This window comes from Pteronotus mesoamericanus, unplaced genomic scaffold (assembly GCF_021234165.1).
Source record: "Pteronotus mesoamericanus isolate MK-2021 breed Mesoamerican mustached bat unplaced genomic scaffold, CSHL_Meso_final contig_90, whole genome shotgun sequence".
Classification (NCBI taxonomy): Eukaryota; Metazoa; Chordata; class Mammalia; order Chiroptera; family Mormoopidae; genus Pteronotus; species Pteronotus mesoamericanus.
The window spans coordinates 40628497-40646105 of record NW_026555277.1 but is presented as its reverse complement, the minus strand read 5'-3'; the positions used below and the strand labels follow the sequence as shown (position 1 = coordinate 40646105).

At 48.4% G+C, this 17609-nt stretch overlaps 1 protein-coding gene across 1 annotated transcript; it reads right to left on the bottom strand.

Annotated features, from left to right (window-relative positions):
• Positions 1-613: 613 nt before the first annotated feature.
• DBX1 (developing brain homeobox 1) lies at positions 614-4542 on the bottom strand. Its single transcript, XM_054586253.1, has 4 exons — positions 4176-4542; positions 3482-3583; positions 1355-1557; positions 614-973 (listed from the first exon to the last, which is right to left on the bottom strand). The coding sequence occupies exons 1-4, from the start codon at positions 4540-4542 to the stop codon at positions 614-616; spliced, it is 1032 nt and encodes a 343-aa protein (XP_054442228.1).
• Positions 4543-17609: the final 13067 nt, after the last annotated feature.

Sequence of the window (17609 nt, the reverse complement as noted above, 5' to 3'; positions counted from 1 at the left end):
AACTCATTTCTTTGCCCAGAGAGCATTTTGAATATGACAGAAAAGACTCAGTTTTTTATGTTGCACCTTAAACCAGAAGGCACAGATATTGTTTCTTTTTCGAAGTTCTTGAGCTTTTTAAGGTCACTGTTATCTGAAGACTGGGTTAGCAGAGACTAGAGAGGTACCTAAGGTAGGAGGAGGCGGGATCTAGGAAGTCAGGGGTCTTGGAATTATAAGCTGTTGTAGCTGCTAGGCAGGTTTCCTCTTCCATTCAGGGTTTCCTACCTTAGAGGGTTGTCCCTGCTAAGGACGAGCAGGGCCTGGCTCACAGTTAAACGCAGGCTGTGGGAGTGAACACCCCATTGTGTTTAAAATAGCTTGCAATAAAGAAGATGGACAGGAGCCCTCGAGAAAAAGTTAAGACTAAAAGCAAGACCTACATTTAACTTCTGCGGAGAGGGCTGTTGAGAGGTGGTGCGGGGGAAGGAAATGTTCCTTTGGGCAACGGAAGGGGCTGGGGCGCCCCTGACCAGGTGACGAGTCCGCAGCGGGAGCTACGTGAACGCTAGACCCGACCCAACCTCTTCAATTTCAAAGCACTTGGAAACAGTACCCTGGGCGCGGGAGGCTTCTAAGACACCGTGATCTCCTCCTCCTCGCCCTCCTCATCCTCCTCGGAGTCGGAGAAGTCCGAAGGTTTGCCTGGGCTGCTCGAGTGCGCTGGTGAAGGGGGTGGCGGCCCTTGTAGCCGCGGGTCCCGCAGGTGCCGAGAGTCGGGGGGCGTGTGATAGGCTGTGCGGTGGCGAGGGCTGCCTGGACCCTCGTCTTCCTCCTCGTCGTCCCCCTGGCCCTTCTGGCCCACGTCGCTGAGGTCGGGGTGCGGATTGAGTTTGGTGGGAAGGGTCTGCTCGCGGCAACCCCCGCTAGACAGGAGTTCGCGCTCCTTGGAGTTCCGCCACTTCATGCGTCGGTTCTGGAACCAGATTTTCACCTGGTACGTGAGGGGCAGAGAGCAGGGGAGACACAGAGGTCAGCGCGGATCCTTCCTCAAAGATGGCGTGGGGCAGGGGCGCGGGCAGGTGAGAGGAGGGGATCGCCTTGCCTCTTCCCCTCCCCTTGAGGGTAGGTCCTCAGCACTAAACCTACCCTCACCCCCGCCTCTGCTCCTTGCGCCTCTCCACCCAACGTGTCTGCTACCTGGTCCCAGGTGGACAGGGGTGGAGGCGCTGAGCACAAGGGAGACGGGGCGGGGAGAGAAGTGGGCTGTCCAGCGCAGCCTCGAGAAAACCGCATCCTGCATTCCTAATCGTGCGATCGTAGGGGAGGGGCGCAGCGCGTGGAGAGGGGAGGGCTGTCGGGAGACGGCTCTCACCTGTGAGTCTTTCAAGCCCAACTTGGCTGCCAGCTTCTTGCGGTCGGGCTTGCTGATGTACTTCTGCTTCTGGAACATCTTCTCCAGCGCCTTGCGCTGCACGTCGGAGAACACGGCGCGGCGCAGCATGCCCCGGCGAGGCTTGCCCCGGGCGGCCAGAGGCCAGGAGAAGGTCCCCGGGATGGGCACGACGCTGGAGGACGCTGCGGAGGGGTGCGGGTGGGAGGCGGGGTGGGAGGTTGCGAGTGAGTGGGTGGTGCCCAGCCCCGGAGGTAGCGTCCGCCTCCCTAGCGCCACCTCCTCCGTTCTTTCTCTCTGATCCCTTCATCTCTTTTAAGCTCGCCGTTTTCTCCCCCGGGAGAATAGGCCGCGAACCTACGAACCTTCAGAGTGAAAGGCGCTTTCCGCCCAAATAACTCTCCCTTTCAACCGTGCAAACTCGGATTAGGTAAAACCACGGAAACGCAGAAAACAGCTCCCACAATAGCCTGTTTTCGTTTTTCCATTCAGCAGTCTCAGGGAGACAAACCTGCGTACATCAGCTAAAATAGCAACAAAAATAAATTAAAAATATCCAGCGGAGACCACTGGGTTGAGCTTTTATCACCTAGGTGGCTTTTGCATTCTTTGGATGAGTGAAGTGCTTTGCTGATTTGGTAGCGAGGAGAAAAATCCTCTTTGGGGTTTTTTGTGGTTTTGTTTTTTTTTTGAAAAATTCAATCAGTATTCATCTTTTTTTTTAAAAAAAATTAATCTTTCCTCCCCTCCCCCACAAAACGTAAAGAATTTGGCCGAATACATGAAAAGTGGCAGCTAATTAGCACATTGACCGCTTCCCAATGGGTATTGGCATGATAAAAAGGGGGAAAGTTTCGCTTTAAGGGAGGGGGAAAAAAACCAAAAGGAAACAGAGACTCTAATGAAGCGTGAATGGTAATTGTGTAGTAATGAACTAACAGAAAAAGACTGAGGACAAGCAGCGAAAGCCATATATTACTGGGACAAAAGAGATTTACACTTTCAAACTAAACACAACTGCAGGCCAAGACCATTGGGAGAATACTGATGGCAGAGGCTTCTCTTCCCCGAATCATTTTCATTAAATGGACATGAAAAGCTATTTATAAAGCTCGGGTTGTTTTTGTTAGTGCATTGAGATGAGAGAGAAAGGGAGCAAATTCCATTATCAGCAGCAGCATGAATGGTGGGGGGGGGTTGGTGAATTCTCTCTCCCCCTTTTAAAAATCAATCGCTTGTTTCTTTCGCTGATATTTGGCAGCGCTGTCCTGGTTTTACCCATCCCCCACAGGCCGTGCCCAGTCTCTTTTCTCTTTACAGGGCCTCCTCTTTCGCCTCCTGAGTCTGGACCAGTAGCAGAGTTTCTGAGCCACCACCGGGACTCCAGAATGAAAACCTCGTGGAACCTGTTTAAGGTGTTTCTCCTGGAGACTAGGAACCAGTTATAGGCTTCTCTCCTACTTATTTTACCAGCTCAGTGGTCCTTCAAAAACTCTGTTGGTGGGGGGAGGGTAAGAGGAGAGTTTGGGAGTCAGGTTGGGAAAAGAAGGCTGGGGCTGTGGGAGGATCTATTCTCCCTCCCCCAGGGCGACCCCAGGAATCCCACACAAGAGGGCACCCCATGTGGTCTTGTGAAAAGCCCGAAGCCCTGAATGAGTCTTAAAGAGAAATTAGCCCCGGCTGGTAGGTGTCTCTGGACGGCGTGGAGGGGCGAGGGCCGGCCTGTGTGTGGCTGCCCGGAGGAGCTGACCAATTGGTCATGGTGCTGAAACCTTTGTGGGGGAATCGTGGCCAAGTGCACTGACTCTGTGGGAAAACGGCGGCGTGAAGGGATGCCAACAGCTCCTCGCCGGGAAGGGAACCGCCTCAAATTGGGACCATGACAATTCCTGCTAATTTGTAGAGCAGGGAATTGGTGCAAAGTGTCAAGTAGTCACTGCTTGTGCTAAATAGGGCATCAAATTGGCGCGACGGATTCGTGAATGTTGTACGCCTCGCAACCTCTGAACCAGAGCATAACCCCGAGGGGTGGACGGAGAAATATGGCTTCGCGACGTGCTGGGACTGGGGCGCGCCCAGCCTCTGGAGAGGGACGGGGATGAAACCTACCTGGGAAATACGAAGATCGGATGAAAGGCTGGAAGGAGCCTTCAAAGTAGGGAAAGGCGAAAGTCTTGGGAGGGACACTCTGGAGCAAGGCGGGGGATGCTTCTGGAAGAGAGTGAAGGAGGGAGGAAAAGAGGGAGAGAGACAAAGGAAATTTGGTTATTATGAACTTGATTATTGTTCTGCACATTGAATACATGATATGAGTATATAAATGAAATCCTTCCCCCCACAAATAGTCCTCAGAGTCGACCCCCCCGCCCCCGCCTCCCCATCCCCAATCTCATTCTAGGCACCAACGAGACAGGAAGGAATCAGGCGCAGAAGAAAAGAACTGCAGATCCATAAGACTAGCGAAGCTAGTAAATATATAGCCTTGGGTTTTAAAAAACTGACACTCAGAGGCTGGAGGGCAGAAACGCAAACGCCCAGTAGCGTGCGCTCTGTTTAGCTGTGCTAGGGAGCTGTGCGCTCGCTGCTACTGAACTGCTCCAGTTCATTCCGAGGGTGGAGCGAACCTGGAGCCTTTTCTTTCCCGGAATCCGGGAAACCTAAGTCTCACATTGCGCGACGTGAGATCTCCGGGATAGTGCGTACATGTGTGCATACAATATTTGCGTCGCTACCAGCTGCATACACGAAATCGAGGCAAGAACTCCGCACCTGGACCGATCCTCAGCGTTTTGCGCTTACTTACCGTTTCTGGGCGCCGAGGAGAGAATGGCGTTCACCCCAAACTTCAGAAACGTGGGCTCGTTGGCAGGGGAGACAGCAGTCTGCGGTGATCCACCCCGCCGGCTTCCCGGACCTGGACTCCCCAGGTCTGAGGTCCCGGTGTCTGTCAGATTCGTGGGGGCCCCCTGCCTAGGGGGCGACATGCTGGCCGTGGGTACGCTGCGAGGCAGGTAGGCTGGGGGGCGGCTGATGCGGATCAGATCCTCGACCAGGAAGCTCGACTGCCCGGAAAATGCCGACTGCAGGGACTGGGGCAGCGTTAAGGTGGGTGTGGGGCGCAGGAGGCTGGGGTACCCGGCGGGGGGCGCGAGGAGGCCGGGGAACATCATGTTAGGCGTGGGGCGGGCGTAATAACCCTTCTTCCAGTGGCCGAAGGGTAAATGCCTCGCTTCCCGCCCCTCCCGCCCCCGCGGTGCCCTCTCTCTTGGGCTTAGCAAACGTCTCCAAGTAACAAACGCTCCCACTTGGGCGCCTGCGAGTCCTCCGTAGTCCTCCCGTCGAGGTGATGGTTTTATAGTGGCCCGCCCGTTAAAGCGCTTTGAAAAGTGACAGCTCTGACAATGAAGTTCAACAAAGTTCTCCACTCGAGCTTCATTCGCCAGAGGCTCTGGGCGCTCTGATTGGCGCAGGGGTGCAATTTATGATTGGATTAGTCTTCATAAGCATCGCCCGCACAATGGGCCGGCAACAAAGGCTGGCGCGCATCAGTTCTGCATATCGACTGCCTCTTTGCAATACAGTGCATCCCCAAAGCTCTTGCCGAGAGTTTTTGTTCCGAAGCAACACCCGGGCTAATTAAATGCCTATTTAGAAGTTTCAGATGACATCTTGCCTCATAGAAAAGGAATTATTTAAAGAACGCACTAAATTTATTTGCAGCTCCCCTGCTGAGCCTAGAAAATAAATCAATAAATATTCATAGAAATTCATCTCCAGGCAATGAGTAACATAACCCTCCCTCTTCTGGAGGAGGGCAATGGAAAAATTTAAGTCAATGAAAATGAAAATATACTCCCTCTTCCGCCTCTAGTCCTATGTTACTGCAGCTGAGGCATAAAGCAGATATGAGGTAGGTTAAGTCAGTGTGCATTTGGAAGGGGTGCCACTCTAACAACTCAGGGGGACTTTAAAGTGATGCTTTGAGGTTACTGGATGTTCATCCATAGGGGTGAAGGGGAGAGGTCTTGATTTGTTATTTCATTATGGGAAACTGGTTGAGTTCGAGTGAGCTAGTGATACCTGAACAGTAGAATGAGTCTCCTTATGTAAACTCCCAGCAACTTGAAAAAATGACTTCAGCCACATTTATCTAAGGAGTGCCACCAGCTAGTGTTCCCCCAACTCATCTGTGGTCAGAGCCGAGGGGAGCATCTCCCTGGGGCAAAGCAGTGAGTTTCGACTTGCAAAGGGCTTACTCCTGCTGGAAGTTGCCTCGCACAAGGCGACCAGAATGCAGTGAGTGCTCTGCGGCAGTTTTCCAATCTCAAGGAGCCTTAGGCACTTTCAGTGGAAACTCGCACGCCCCCTGAACTTTTAAATCCATAGTAGTGAAGTTTGGGATTTGCCGGGAGAGAGCTCTACCTACCTACCCAATGCGGGGCACTTAACTTGGTCAAGATTTTGCAACATCTTAACTGCAAAGTACAAACGCCTAAAAATAGAGTGAAGGACATGATTCCCAAGGATGTTGGTCCACATTGGAAAAGCCTATCCTTGATTCAGGGACTCAGACAAGAATATTCCTGCAGAAAGCTTTTCCCTGTCCTCTGGGTTGTGGCTGGGGTGTTGCTGAGCCCCGATTCCCCTGTTTCTCTGCTCTGCAAGATAACAGATGTGTTAAATGTCCCATTCACGTCTTTAGTGTGGCTGAACCTCCCCAAAGAAAAGTGTGCAGCCCTGCCAGGCCTCCCTGATCCTATTAACCATGAACTAACTGTCACCTTCAGCTGGTTTTCCTTTTTGCTTTTTAACACAAAGCTTTCTCAAAAATCTTATTAACCAGCTTTATTTCTCTGGATGGTTTTGTTCAGGGCGTTTTTTTGTTGATGATCTCCATGTCGCTGCTTTAACCATTCAATAAAAGTGCATCTGCGATTTATATCACATTAAGCCAGAAACAGAGCCTGCTAAAGCTCTCCCTTGATTCAAATTAAAAAGTTATTTAGGGGCGGGTTCTGGAGCCGAATTAATGCTCGGAGATGACACAAGTATGGCGTGTCTTCGCCCAGGACTGCTTTTGGAAGCGTACTTGGTGGCAGGCAGTGGAAAACCCCTAAGGAAAGAAACTTTTAAATGTGACTATTTAGATATGCAAAGTGCGTGGCTCAAATTCACTGGAGACCCAGGAAAATGGAAGAGGGAGGTCTGTGAAGAACTTCAAAAGTTACTTGTTTTGAAGTTTTCTGGTAAAGTATGGGACGAAAGTCTACACCATTTGAACACCTGTGCTTTAACTTTGCCACAAGACAGTTTTCCATCACAATCACCACCTCCCTCCTCAACTGCTTTCTGGAAGCTGGGTGCTCGGCTCTGTTTTTGGTGGTGGGTTTGTTTGTTTCTTTTGGGTTTTGTTGTTGGTTCTTGGTTTTGTTTTTGTTTTGGTATTCTCTCCTTCTTTTCTCCTTCACCCCAGCCTCTTCTCTTTTTCCTTTCCCTCCCTCCTTCCACCCATCGCTCCTTTCCTTCCTCCCTCTCTCCCCGCCAGGAGCAGTTGCCAGTTCCCGGAAGGGGGAGGGCAGCGACTACAGGTGTTAGGTTTCTCCTTGAAGAGGCGCTTGCCTGATCTTTGGAAGGTCGGCATGGAGCCTGTGTTTGCAGATTTTTGTTTGGGGAGCAGTAAGAACTCAAAGCCAGTCTGGGGCCTCCCTGGCGCCCCCCTTCCCTGGGCCTCTTCTCCTGCTGGGGCATTTTCCAGGGAGCAGCTATTACAGTTATTATCCTGCCCACTGACACGCTCCAACATCCCCCCCACCCAACACACACGCGCGCGCGCGCACACACACACACACACACACACACACACACGGCCATTCTGCCTCATTATAGACTAACTGCTGCTATCTTCTCTTTTAAAAGGGGGCGCTGACATTTTTTGGAATGTGGGTCAACCCCTTGCTGCGACCCACGTGGACCCCACTTGCGGCGGTCCATAAGCAGTCCTACGGCGCCAAAGAGGAAAAGCGAGGGCGGGGGAGAGGGCTGGCCACCCGTGAAAAGGCAAAATAAATCCTAAGGAAGCAAGAAATCGGACGAAAGGATCTTACTTTACGTGATCTTGAACGCGTCTTTTGAAACTCCGGGATAGCCTAAGGCGCTGCGCGGCGCGGCGGCTGGGCTAAGACCTGTGACTAATGCCGTTTGACCTGAGCCCATGGGCTTTTGTGCGCCCTTCCATTCATTGTAACGTCGTTATCTTCGAGTTTATTTCGGAGAAGTCACTCACACCCTCTACCCCAAAGCTGGGCTTTCTGTTTGTTTCTCTTTTAAGGGGAGAGAAGGCAGGAGGGGGAAAAAGAGAATCCGAGGCCCCTGTTCGGATCCCAGCCAGCGCCGGGAGCGCGGCTGCTGAGCGACGAAGGCCGCGGCAGAGCTGGCTGGGCCTCCTGGGGTCTTCCTGGACCCGTAGGAGCGGCTCTCAGAATCCGTTCTGGGGGGCCCTTCCCCCCCCCCCCCGGGCAACAGAGAGTGGGAGGGTCCCAGCACAATGAGCAGCGCTTTCTCTGCTCGCAGGACCCTCCGGTGTGGGCCGAGCCGGGAGCGCCCCGGGTAAGCGCAGGCCACGGAGGGAGGCCAAGGGCTCTGCAAAGCCGAAAGCCGCTGGAGATTCTCGGTCCTCCGAAAAAATAACGGGATTCCGTTAGAGAGGGTTTGGGACCCTAAGGTCGCACTGTGCAAGAGATCGAACCCTCAGGCCATGGCTCTGAGAGCTGACTGGAGCTGCCAACGGTGGGAGAGGATATTGCGTTTGGCAGGACGCCGGGCCGCGGCGTCGGGAAGAAGCACCGCCGCCTGGCTTCTGCGGCCAGGGGGAAAAAAGAGAGAGCTGACCAGCTAGGCGAGGGAGGAGGGCGCGAAGCTTGTGCTGAAAGAGCTTTCCTACCGCCCCAGCCCTCTAGACGAGCCGCTCTATTAAGACACCTCTAAGGGGTTCACCTTTAGAATAGGCCACAAGGAGCTACCGCCGCCCCAGCCCTTTCTAGCGTCTCCCTCCACCCCTCATTCCTTTCACACTCCCTCTCCCCCCACCCTTTCCTTGAAAATCCTTCTATTGTGCCAATCAAGCAGATGGTTTGCAGGAAATATAGCTTGGCCTCGCTGACCGAAACTAATTTTAACTAGCTTTCCAAGCCTGAAACGTTTGTTTTGCTCTTACAAAATAGCCCCCAAAACAGCTGGCAAGGGTGAATTAAACCCATTAAAGACACATTTATAAGAAATTATATTCACATAGATTGCCTGAACCCCCTTGTGCAGCCTAAGAGGGGAGATGAGCGCATTTAAATGAAAATGTCCCCGAACGCTCCCCTCCTTAACGTAGCCTGAAAGTCTCAAAACATTTTACTAAATAGATTAACTTGACTATTGTCTTGCATCACATTTATCAGCTTCATTAAGTGAATAGCTGAACAAATATATTACACATGCCTGAAAAGCTCTTTTTCGAGGAGCCTCATTGTATCCTCAGCCCTGACAGGTGGTTAACTGTGTGTTGTGTTTTTTTGTGGGTTTTTTGTGTTTTCTTTCTCTTTCTTTCTTTCTTTCTTTTTTTTTTCAACCCGAAGAAAGAGGATCTCTGTAGAGCAGCGTGGAGCGCAGCGCCTCCTTGGCAGGAGTTTAACTCACTGGCTGGACCCAGCGGCCCAGAGATTTTAACATCCTGAGATGTTGGCAGAGGCGGTCTAAACCCATTCAAAATAATCAAAACTAAATTTTGGTGAGCCAGGCCTTGAGTGTTTTTTCTCTCCATCACCCTCCCCCCCTTGTCTGGGAAATTTGCATCTTTTCAAATGCTGATGTTTCTCTGCCTCTCTTTCTCTCTCTCCCTCTCTCCTGAAATAAAAGTTGCCTTTGTTTTTCCTTAATTCTCCGAAGACTGTGGGGTGAGATGTCCTTTAAACTCAGGTTTGGATTCATTTCAATTTACTGTGTCTTTAGGGAAAGTCCTTGTCTCCTGGGCCTCTGTGTCCCTGTGAGGAAAAGGAGGGATTGCCCTAGGGAGAGATCGAAGAGCCCTTTCAGTTCTGACCTTTTAGGGTTTCAAAACTCTCAGCTCTCTGGCGCCCCACCGCGGGCCCCCGAAGCTCCCAGCCTGTGGCCTGGGCTGGACCACCCAGCGGACAGCATTTCCGGGTGCTGGGGTGCGCCCTGAGCGGAGGGAAGGCGCGTGGAGTAAGCTGGAGGTTTCAGGGCGGGTCGACTGGCCTTCGGAGGGCTGCGCTGACAAGGCTCTGCTCCTCCCGGCTGGAGATCCTCTGGGTGCCCAGAGCAAAGCACTGAGGCCCCGGTTCCTCGCGTCCCTCCCCGCATTCCTCCCTGCTAACTACGCTCTGCTTCCGGCTCCCCTATGGTCCTGGTCCTGCCACTAGGTGTGGCCCGATAGCAAGCATACAACGGGGGCGGGGACCGCTCCTGGCTTGCTCCCCTAGTGCTGGGTATCAGCGTTCAACAGCTTTATACCCCTCAGGGCCCCACAGTGAATCCCCTTCCTCCTGTCCCACCCCTCCCCCCACCCCAGCTTTGTTTCCCTTCCCCTGGCCCAGAGCTGGAGCTATGGACTACATATCCCAGGGGCTTGCTGGATGGAGAGGCTTGGGCAAAGGTGGAGTTGGCAGATGGGTGCTGGGTGGCAAACGGTAAGGGATCTTTCTCTGGGCCTGAAAGAACAGGTTTTGTTGGCAGGACAGCAGGAGGGAGAAGAGAGAATATGTAGTCTATTCTGCCTTCTTTCCGGTCTCCATTAGCCTCGTTTTGTGTTCAGGTGGAGGTGGCCCCTCCGCGTGGGGGGGGGGTCGGTGGTCTAGTGCGTTGGGTGGCCGATCCGGAACAGAGCCACCCAGCACTGTCACACACACTTCTGAACAGAGGACTTTGGGAAGAATCACCCTCTCTACCCATCTGCCAAGCTGTCTCCTGACAGTTAATGTGAAACTTTAATCTGGTCCCGCAGTTAAGAGCCCGCCAGGGAAAACAGTGCTTATCCATGGACTAAGGCTTTCTTCCTCAAACCAGAATCTCGCTTCACCTTCTCTCTCCCTCTCTCTCACTGAAAGAATGAGATAGTGTACTTTATTTATTTAGTTAGTTATTTTTAAATCCTCACCCAAGGGTATTTTTTAAGACTTTATTTATTTTAGAGAAGGGGGCAAGGAAGGAAAAAGAGAGGGAGAGAAACATGTGTGAGAGAAACATACATCAGTTCCTTCTCGCAGGCCCCCAACAGGGGACCTGGTCTGCAGCCCAGGCATGTGCCCTGACTGGGAATCCAACCAGTGACCTTTCAGTCTGCAGACCAGGCTGGCACGCAATCCACTGAGCCTCACCAGCCAAGGTGAGGAGATTTATTAAATTGATTTTCTAGAGCTGGGGCTTGAAGGGAGACATTGATGTGAGAAGGAAACATCCATCAGTTGCTCCCTGTATGCAGCCCAACCACTGGTAGAACCCACAACATTTTGGTGTACCAGTCAATGCTCCAACCAACTGAGCCACCTGCCAGTGTGAGACAATATGCTTTGAAACAGGAAGAGTAGTCATTGTAGATCTAGGGTGAGCCCCTTAGAGAAGGCGGGAGGGGAGGCAGACTTGTCTCTAAAGTCCCAAATTCTTTAGCTCCTTTGGTCTCTGTTTGTACCACTTTCATGACATAAGGTTATGTTCCTAATCCAGACGTTCATGGGTGGGTTAGAGGTAAGGCTGCTCGTTCTTTACAATGTAGTAAAAACTAGTTTTCAAATTTAGTTATTTTCTAATAGGTAGAGAGTTTTGATTTGGTCAGAGAAGGGACCTATCTCATAGAGAAGCTGTTTTGAATCATGAGTAGGTACTTGAGAGGGAAGTATACCAAAGTGTGTGGGCTTCTAAGTTGCTGGGGGTATGCTGGCCTAAGGCTGAGTTGGACCTAGGGGTGACTGCACATGAGTAAGAGAAGGAAAAATCCCCAGAGATTTTCACCTGCTCTGCAGTTCTGCTTAGTTTGCTTAGTCAGTGTAGAGGAAGGGGACAGAAACATAAGAAAATATGACATTTCTCTTACATCAGGAAGGCGTGGGGAAAATAGCTGTATCTTAGGGAGTTACATATACTGTTATCAGGCCTTACAACCAACTACCAGCTCCCATCTGCTGAAGGAAAATCAGAACATCCCTTGCCTGCTCACCCTCATCCACTATTAACCTTCCCTTCTAACTGCAGAGAGAAGAGTTAAGTCCTCACCTTCCTCCTTGGGAACGGTGTTAGTTATTTATTCTGTTTGCTCTTTCAAGTCTACTTCCTACTCTTTCTCTCTCTGCTTTTGCCCCGAGGCTGGCCTCTAGGGAATGCACTGACCAGGATACCTGGCTGTCTGGTTTCTTCTTGTTGGTTTCAGTCTATGGGAGGCACTGGCACCAACTCAAGAGCCGGAGAAGAGAAAGGTTGAGGTATTTATTCTTCCCACTCTCTTCTTGCTTTGCTGCACTTCTGTGAAGAACAGCAGCCACAGCTCCCAAGGTCACTGGGCTCTGGCAATATTGTCTTGCCAACCTTAGCCCTTTCAGGCCTAGGGATATAAGGAGACATAGTGGTCTTCCCCTGTTGCTAGTGTTTGGGGGCATTAATATCCCTTGTTTATTTCCTTAACCCTGTCCACACTTCTCTCCATTGGAAATATTTGCTGCTGAACTCCTGATTGATTCAGGGACCTTGTTTTCCACTTTTCTGTCTTCTGTTTTAATACTCCCTTCACCACAGGTTCTTTCAAATTATGCTCATTTTGGAAAGGACCATCTCTTGACTTTATGTCCATCTCTAAATACCTCTTCTTACAGAGTTCCTCTAACTTTCCTGAGGCTTGAGACAGACTATGGATGGAAGCCTGTGGCCCACCGTACTTTACTTCCCACCTTGACTCCATCCACCTTCATAAAAGACTATTCCACCAAGAGTGTGGATACTTGGTCTACATGTTCAAGATCCATTCACAGCCCCACTTTCCTCCAAACAGCCATCCCTGGCCCATGCCTCAGGTTTAGAGATGAGCACATTAGCAACATTGTCCGCCCTTGGAAAGAGAAACCTAGGAAGAGGTTTGCACATTCTTTGGAACAAACTTGGTTCCATTTGGGTGAAAAATCCCAGAGTCTAAAAGGGAGTGTATAGGCTCTAGGTGAGCATGTTTCCTTGGCCTCATGGACACAAGTGGACCTAGAAGGGAGCCAGCCTCTCCAAAGCTCAGGGTCCAGGCGAATTTCCTATTTGTCCAGACCTGAGCTTGGTACTGCCTCCACAACCAAACATTTTGAAAGCAGCGTCTGCCTTTGCTTTCTTCAATTCTTACCATGGCCTTTCTAAACTTGCTGCCATCACATTCTACTGAAGTGGCTTTTGTCAGTGTCACTGATGCTGTCCCTGTTGGCATAGTCAATGAACTTCTCTTACCATACCTGGTGGGCCTATAGCATTTGTCGCTGTGGGCCCCTCCCTCCTTCCAGCTTCATGGTTTTCTTTTCCCTTCTCAGACTGCTCCTTCCTGCTCTCTTTGTGAACTCTCTGTACCCCTTAGACAGTAATGTGGTTCTGTGTTCTGACTTTGGCTCTTCTCCCAGACAGTTGTTGAAATTCTAGCTATTACTTATTCTATCCCCCTTGAGTTACTTGCATGTCCCCAAGTATGCCCTGCTCTCTCAAACCCCAGTGCCTTTGTGCATGCTGATCCTTAAGTACTCTCTTTACCTGGATAACTTCTGTTGGTTTGAAATTATTTGGCTTAAGCCTTACCTCTTCTGTGACCCTTCTCTGTCGTGTGCTCTGAGGTCTATGTCCCTTGGATATCTTCCTGGAGTTCCTAACACTCAGCAGATGAAATACTGGATGCAAAATGGAAATAACATTTCATTCAATGTCGTTGCGTTATAATGTTGATGGGTTGCCCTAGGAATTCAACTCCTGTTTACATTTGGATTTCAAACCAACAAATGTTGTTTTTAGTATACTCATAACTATGTCCCAAATATTGCAAGGGATATACTTACACTAAAAAGTTATTGATTGTTTATTGGAAATTTAAATTTAACTGAGTATTTCTATTTGCTAACTCTGGCAACTGTACCTATTGAAATAATTTACATGTGTGTTTCCCCTGTAGACCATGAACTTCTTGAAGCAGCCACGATATCCTTTGACTGTGGGCCCTGATGTCTGGCACATGGAGTGCTTTCAAAAAATGTGTGCAGTGATGAATCTTTCCAGTTCTGGGAGCGTTCTCCTGCCTCATCTAAAAGGATCTTTCCTGCCTTAGAGTTCAGGGTATTTATTTCACTGATCTCTCTTCTAGCCTCTCCTAAAGTTTTATCATTATTAGCTTTTTATTTTACACTGTTTTGTTCTCTAGAAAATGGGAAAACACCCCGCTTTTGTCAGAAGACTGTCTAATCTTTGTATCCCCTGGGCCAGATCTTGCTGATTTAAATGATTAGGTGGTAATTTCTGTTCTTATTGTTGGTCATTAAGGGATATTACCAGAGAATATACTAGTTGACTAAATATGTTTAACAGTGAATCAAATTCCATAGCAAGAGGACCAAGCTCAGCTTAACATACAGGTGTTAACACCTGGTCTTATGGCATGAAAAAAAGTAAAGGTTTAATTTTCACAGTGTAATTAATAACTGTACTGACATATCCCTACCCAACGCTCACTTAGGTTCTTATAAAGGGACTATGTGTATAAATATATATGTTAATGAACTCATCACTAAGAGGAATTATATGACCCAGAAAGCTAAAAGTTGTTGCTCTGAAAACTGGTATTTGCCTAAGAAAAGAACTCCACTAATCTTTAGGCCCTAGGTACTAAGAGGCTACTATGAGACAGAAGACCAACACAGGAAGTGAGGTATCAGAATCGGTGAGTTCAGGTGGTGAGGAGGAAAGCAGGAGGCTCAGAGAAAAGGCAGAGATGTCCATCTAATTATCAGAAAAAACCTCAAAGTACAGAGTTAGAGCTCCACTGTCCAATTCAGTAGCCACTGGCTACGTGGGAGGCTTCATGTTCAAATCAGTGAAAACATAAAATTTAAATAACTTGAATAAAAATAAAAAACTAAATTTTAAGATTTAAGTAAAATTTAAAACCTGGTTTCTCAGTCACATTAGCCATATTCGAGTGCTCGAAAGCCCCGTGAGACTAGTGGCTACTTCATGGACAGCACAGACATAAAACATTTCCATCACTGCAGGAGGCCTTTTGCCAGAAGCTGCGTCTGTTTGCGTGGGGAAGTGGAAACCCAGAGGGATGTGACTGCCATGTTCAAGTATTTGAAGGGCTGCCAAGAGAAAGAGAACAAGTAGCAAGTTTCATGTTACTAAAGGAATCAAAGAGAGGCAGGGTGCATACTTTACAGCAACCAGAGAGATTTGAAAACACAAACCAGATCTTATCGCCCCCACCCTCTCCTTCAGCCAACAGATATTTACTGGGGACCTGCCATATGCCAGCAGGCAATGTTCCAGGTCCGGGAACACTGGAATCAACAAGATTGACAGTTTGTGCCATCCTGGATCTTCCCATTGCATTTAAGACAAAGAAGGAGCAGGCCCCTGCCAGCTCCCCTGCCCTCCTACAACATTTCTGCCTCCCTAGGCTCTTCTCTGCTCCTCAGAGAGGCCAGCTCTCTCACCTCTGCATGTACTTTTCCCTCGGCTTGCTTCCTGCTGCTGACTAGCTGTGTGGCCTTGAGCCCAGCTACTTAGTCTTTCAGTTCCTCAGTTTTTCCAACTGCCTAATCTAAAGTAGGTATAAAAATATGCTAAAAAACTGTGGAAAATGTATATTGTCTAGAGCAGTGACTAGACATATTTAGATACAGAGGAAATTTAGTCCTTTTCACTTCAAGAAACTAAACATCTTAATCTTATACAGGTACACTTTGTTTTATTGCACTTTTCTTTATTGTGTTTCATAGATATTGCATGTTTTATAAATTGAACGCAAGACCCTCCACCAGCAAAATAGATTACAACATGTTTTATTGCAATACTCACTTTATAATGGTGTTCTGGAACCAAACCCACAATTTCTCTTTGGTAAGCCTATACCTGATTTCCTCTTAGATGTCAATAAAGAGCATGTAAACCAATAACAACAATAGCAATGATAGTGATAGTTAGCCTTATTGGCAACTTACTATATGCCTGGCACTGTGTTAAATATTTTCCATGCTTTATTTAAAATAATCTTCAAAATGGGGCAATGAGGTAGATACTATTATTATCTCTACTTATCTACAAAAGACAGAGAAACTTAGAGAAATTTAATAATGTAATTGGGTTGGCTTTGCATTGTGTCAGCCTGGCTAGGCCGATGTCCAATTTTCAGAATTTTCTTTCCAACGTGATTCCAGTTAGGATGGGTAGAAGGGAGTCTTGAGAGCTTGGGAGGGCGGAAGGAAAGCAGTGGTCACTTAGTGGCCCACCTCACTGGTGTGAGGCAGCAGCTGGGCAGTGGGAGCTCCACCTTCCCCAGCTCCTCTGACTTCTGGGCCAGGCGTGTGCGTTTACGTGCCTGAAGCAGGAGGACATCCACAGCAACAAGGTGGGAGGCAGCAGGAACTGACACAGATTTCAGTCTGCCCTTGATACACATAGCAGGTTATTGAAGAAGAGCATTTTGTTCAATGTCATTTCATTATAATGTTGATGAGAGGCCCCAGGGATTTAACTCTTGTTTAGATCAATTAGCCTGTGGTTAAATAGGTTTCATTATATGTCATTTCACTTAAAGCTGCGAAACTTATCAATGATGTTAAGTAAGGGCTTAGTGTGTATGATATATATGTATACGAATTATATATATAGTTATATTATCTATTGAGTTACATATAATTCAATCAGATAAGCAGAGCCAATAGGTGGTATTATATATATGTAATTATATATAATAACATATATGTAATTTTATTTTATGTGTGTGTGTGTGTGTGTGTGTGTGTGTATAATATCAGTGCAGGTCTGTGGTAGCTCAATCTCAGAGGGCATATATCTAAAGTGCTTAGCATATATCTATCAGTTAGGATGCTTTGGGCTACATTAGCAAAAGACTGATCCAAAATTAGCATAACTTACAAAGAAAAGTTGTTATTTTATAAAATAAGAATTCCAGAAGCAAGATAGTGCATCATCTCATTGATATAATCAAGACCCAGGTTCTTTCCAGCTCTCTGCCTGGCCATCCTTAAAATGCTGATATGTCCTCTTTGGCTGGTTTCCTCATGGTCTCTAATGGTAGCCCCAGCTCCAGGTATCACGTGCAGGTGACAAACTCCAGCAGAGGGAGAGTCAGTTTATGGTCTTTTCTCTCCTTTTATCAACAGAAAAGATCTTTCCCAGAAACTTACGTGGGTGGTATCTGCTCCTATCTCATTGTCCAGAATAGTGTCTGTTGCTCATATCTAAGTCAGTCATTGACAAGGAAAATGGAATCACCATTTTTTTTTAATGAAATGAGTCAAAAGTCACTTTCCAGAAGATAGAAAGGACATAGCTTCCTAGAAATACATGGATGTTAGATTTCTGGACAAAGAAGATACCTATTAGCAAAGGAAAGGGGGTATGGCTTTAGGTAGACAACAAACTGTCTATTACTACATATGCCTCAGCCAAAGCTAGATCCATGAATGAGCCCTAGTAGCTGTCCTTTACCATGTGTCTCATTCCTGTTTTTTACAATTTTTAATGACTCTACCGCAGATACTGCTAATGCTCCCTAATACCCATTCCCCTCCTTTCCTCTCCTTTTTGTGGACACATAGACAACACTTCCTAGCTTTCCTCACAGTGAGCTGGAGTCATAAAATCTGTTCTGGGCAAGGGATATACATCACTTCCAGGCTTGGAATATGAAATCTTTCATGTTCAATCCTTTTTTTGTCCCCTCCATTGGGATAGTGCGGCCACATGCTGGGGTAGCAGAGGTATATCATGTAATGAACCTGGGTCTCCGAGTCATGGCATGGAGGAGAGTCAGCCATCTTGTATTGGACTGTGACATAGGCAAGAACTAAGCTTTCATTATAAGATTTTGGGATTATCAGAGAATGTATCCTACCTTGACTAAGGTACTCATCCCGATCATCTTCTTTGTGCCTTGTTTTTTGAGCACGTGGGCTGTGGATCTGGTGAGCAGGCCTCATGCTGCCCAGAT

Coding starts and splice junctions, on each gene's coding strand:
- DBX1 (XM_054586253.1), bottom strand. CDS start 4,542: ATGATGTTCCCCGGCCTCCTCGCGCCCCCCGCCGGGTACCCCAGCCTC. Junction 1,558..3,481: donor CCGATCTTCGTATTTCCCAG/GTAGGTTTCATC, acceptor ACCCCTCCGCAG/CGTCCTCCAGCGTCGTGCCC. Junction 974..1,354: donor TGGGCTTGAAAGACTCACAG/GTGAGAGCCGTC, acceptor CTCACGTACCAG/GTGAAAATCTGGTTCCAGAA.